Source organism: Borostomias antarcticus (genome assembly GCF_949987555.1).
Source record: "Borostomias antarcticus genome assembly, chromosome: 4".
Classification (NCBI taxonomy): Eukaryota; Metazoa; Chordata; class Actinopteri; order Stomiiformes; family Stomiidae; genus Borostomias; species Borostomias antarcticus.
The window spans coordinates 27,293,584-27,296,083 of NC_140237.1; the positions used below are offsets into that span (position 1 = coordinate 27,293,584).

At 49.7% G+C, this 2,500-nt stretch overlaps 1 protein-coding gene across 1 annotated transcript in view; it reads left to right on the plus strand.

The window, feature by feature from the left end:
* dok4 (docking protein 4) overlaps nucleotides 1–2,500 on the plus strand; it is a gene marked incomplete at both ends in the record, with an annotated part of 30,292 nt that overhangs the window by 24,348 nt on the left and 3,444 nt on the right. The window contains 2 exons of the mRNA XM_084436583.1: nucleotides 1,376–1,490; nucleotides 1,781–1,900. Coding sequence (XP_084292709.1) covers nucleotides 1,376–1,490; nucleotides 1,781–1,900 — 235 coding nt within the window. The remainder of the gene's footprint in view (nucleotides 1–1,375; nucleotides 1,491–1,780; nucleotides 1,901–2,500) is intronic.

Sequence of the window (2,500 nt, forward strand, 5' to 3'; positions counted from 1 at the left end):
TCCTCCTCTCTTCCCTAGACTGTCTGTCTCAGTCGTAGTCCAGGACTATTATAAAGAGGAAGGGTGCGAGGGTGTCCCCTTGGTTTTTGGGGGGGTTTTCTCTCTTTGTAAAGATTTACTATAGGTCATTTATACAGGTACGTCATAGAAGCAAGTATCCATCCTTGGTATCAAAGATGTGTTTTTTTTGAAAAATATATTTATTGCTTTTTATTTATTTTTTTTATCATAAATTCAAAGGTACAACAGAAACTACATCAAATTATAACCATATATCCATGGATCAACAGAGGAAGTCCCCAAAACAAATACCACAGCATCAGCACATGTCCATCCTCTCAATCCCTCAACAAATAGGTTCAGTTTTTATTCTGAACATATCCTAAGAAGCATCCCCACATCTTATCAAACATTTCTTGTTTCTCCTTTAGTATGTATGTGATCCCCTTGTAACACTCATGATGTCATAATCCTCACTGTTGCCGTGCGGTGTCACAACCCTTGCCCTTGTGTTTGAGTACATGGTCCCTATGGCCCCTAGTAAACTGGGGGGAACACCAGAGGCCTTCAGGACTCTCATCAGGACGCCTCTGTGTATTGAGTCAAACGCCTTTTTGAAATCAATAAAGCATCGCTGTCATGTTGTCCTTTTTCACCTCCTCGATGATCCTCCTTAGGGCCAAGATCTGAGTTACTGTGTGCCTCCTTGTTGAGGCACCTCTGGCAGCGATTACAGCCTCTTATTTATTCATATGTGGATATGAATAAATAATAAATAACCCGGGGGGGGCAGTTGCGTTGTAAGTGCTTGTGTTGTGTACACTAGGGGTGTAGTGGTACTGTACGTTATAGTCATTCAGGAGCCGGATGGCTTGTGGAAACAAGCTCTTTCTGAGTCTCTCTGTGCTCACCCTGTGTGTGCGCTAGCTTTTCCCTGACCGTAGCAGGGAGAACAGTCCGTTGCCTGGGTTGCTGGGTCTCTCAGGGTCCTGTTGGCCTTGGTCTCTCATATTCTGGACTAGAGGTCCTCAAGGTGGGGGAGTGCCCCCCCCCCCTCTCTCCTCTCTCTCTCTCTCCCCTCTCTCTCTCCCCCCCCCCCCTCTCTCTCTCCCTCTCTCTCCCTCTCCCCCCCCTCTCTCCCCCCCTCTCTCTTTCTCTCTCTCCCTCTCTCTCTCTCTCCCCTCTCTCTCTCTTTCTCTCTCTCCCCGCTCTCTCTTTCTCTCTCCCCCCCACTCTCTCTCTCCCTCTCTCTCTCTTACACACACACCTCACACCCATATCCTGCTCACATGTTCAAACAGATATGATCTATCATTTAGACAGCTAGGGTTGATCTCCACATCTCTCTGACATCTTGACCTCTCCTGTTGCCTAGGTGACAGAGATCAGCAATGTGAAGAATGTCACCCGGTTGCCACGAGATACCAAGCGGCAGGCAGTGGCAATCGTCTTCATGGACGACTCCTCACGCACCTTTACCTGTGATTCAGGTATGAGCCCTCACACACACTCACACACACACACACACACACACACACACTCACACACTCACACACACAGACACACTCACACACACACACACACAGTCACACACACACACTCACACACACACACACACACACAGTCACACACACTCATACACACACACACACACACACACACATACACACTCACTCACACACACACAGTCACACAGTCACACACACTCACACACACTCACACACTCACACACACACACACTCAGACACACACACACGTGTAATAAGTGTGCTCTGTGTAGAGCTGGAGGCGGAGGAGTGGTTCAAGACGCTGTCCATCGAGTGCCTGGGCACCCGGCTCAATGACATCAGCATGGGAGAACCGGACCTGCTGGCAGCCGGCGTGCAGTGTGAACACACAGGTCAGTCTCCATGGCAACACATGACACATACATACAACAACAACAACAACAACAACAAGTGCATATTGTGGATTGAAGACCACGCCGCCCTGAACATTATGGAGGGGAGAGCTCTTTGTGTTTATAAGAGACTAGTTGTCCAGATAAATACCTGGGTCCTTCTGGGAACATTCATATCTCAGAACATGTGCAAACCTCCCTGTTGGCTGTGTTCACTCAGACCAACTGCCATCGTCTGAATGTAGTGTTAGTCTACCAACCTGTGCCTGCAGATAGGATTCTGTCAAGCAGATTAAATAAGGAGACAGGGATATGTTAGGTGCTGTTTATTCACATAATTCCAAAAAGAGCCTTGATGGGGAGAGGTCTCTATACCATGGACCTGATCTATAGGTCCCCTACATCAGCGGTCCCCCGCCACCGGGCCGCTACTGGGCCGCTACTGGGCCGCTACTGGGCCACTACTGGGCCGCTACTGGGCCGCTACTGGGCCGCTACTGGGCCACTACTGGGCCGCTACTGGGCCGCTACTGGGCCACTACTGGGCCGCTACTGGGCCGCTACTGGGTCGCTACTGGGCTGCTACTGGGCCACTACTGG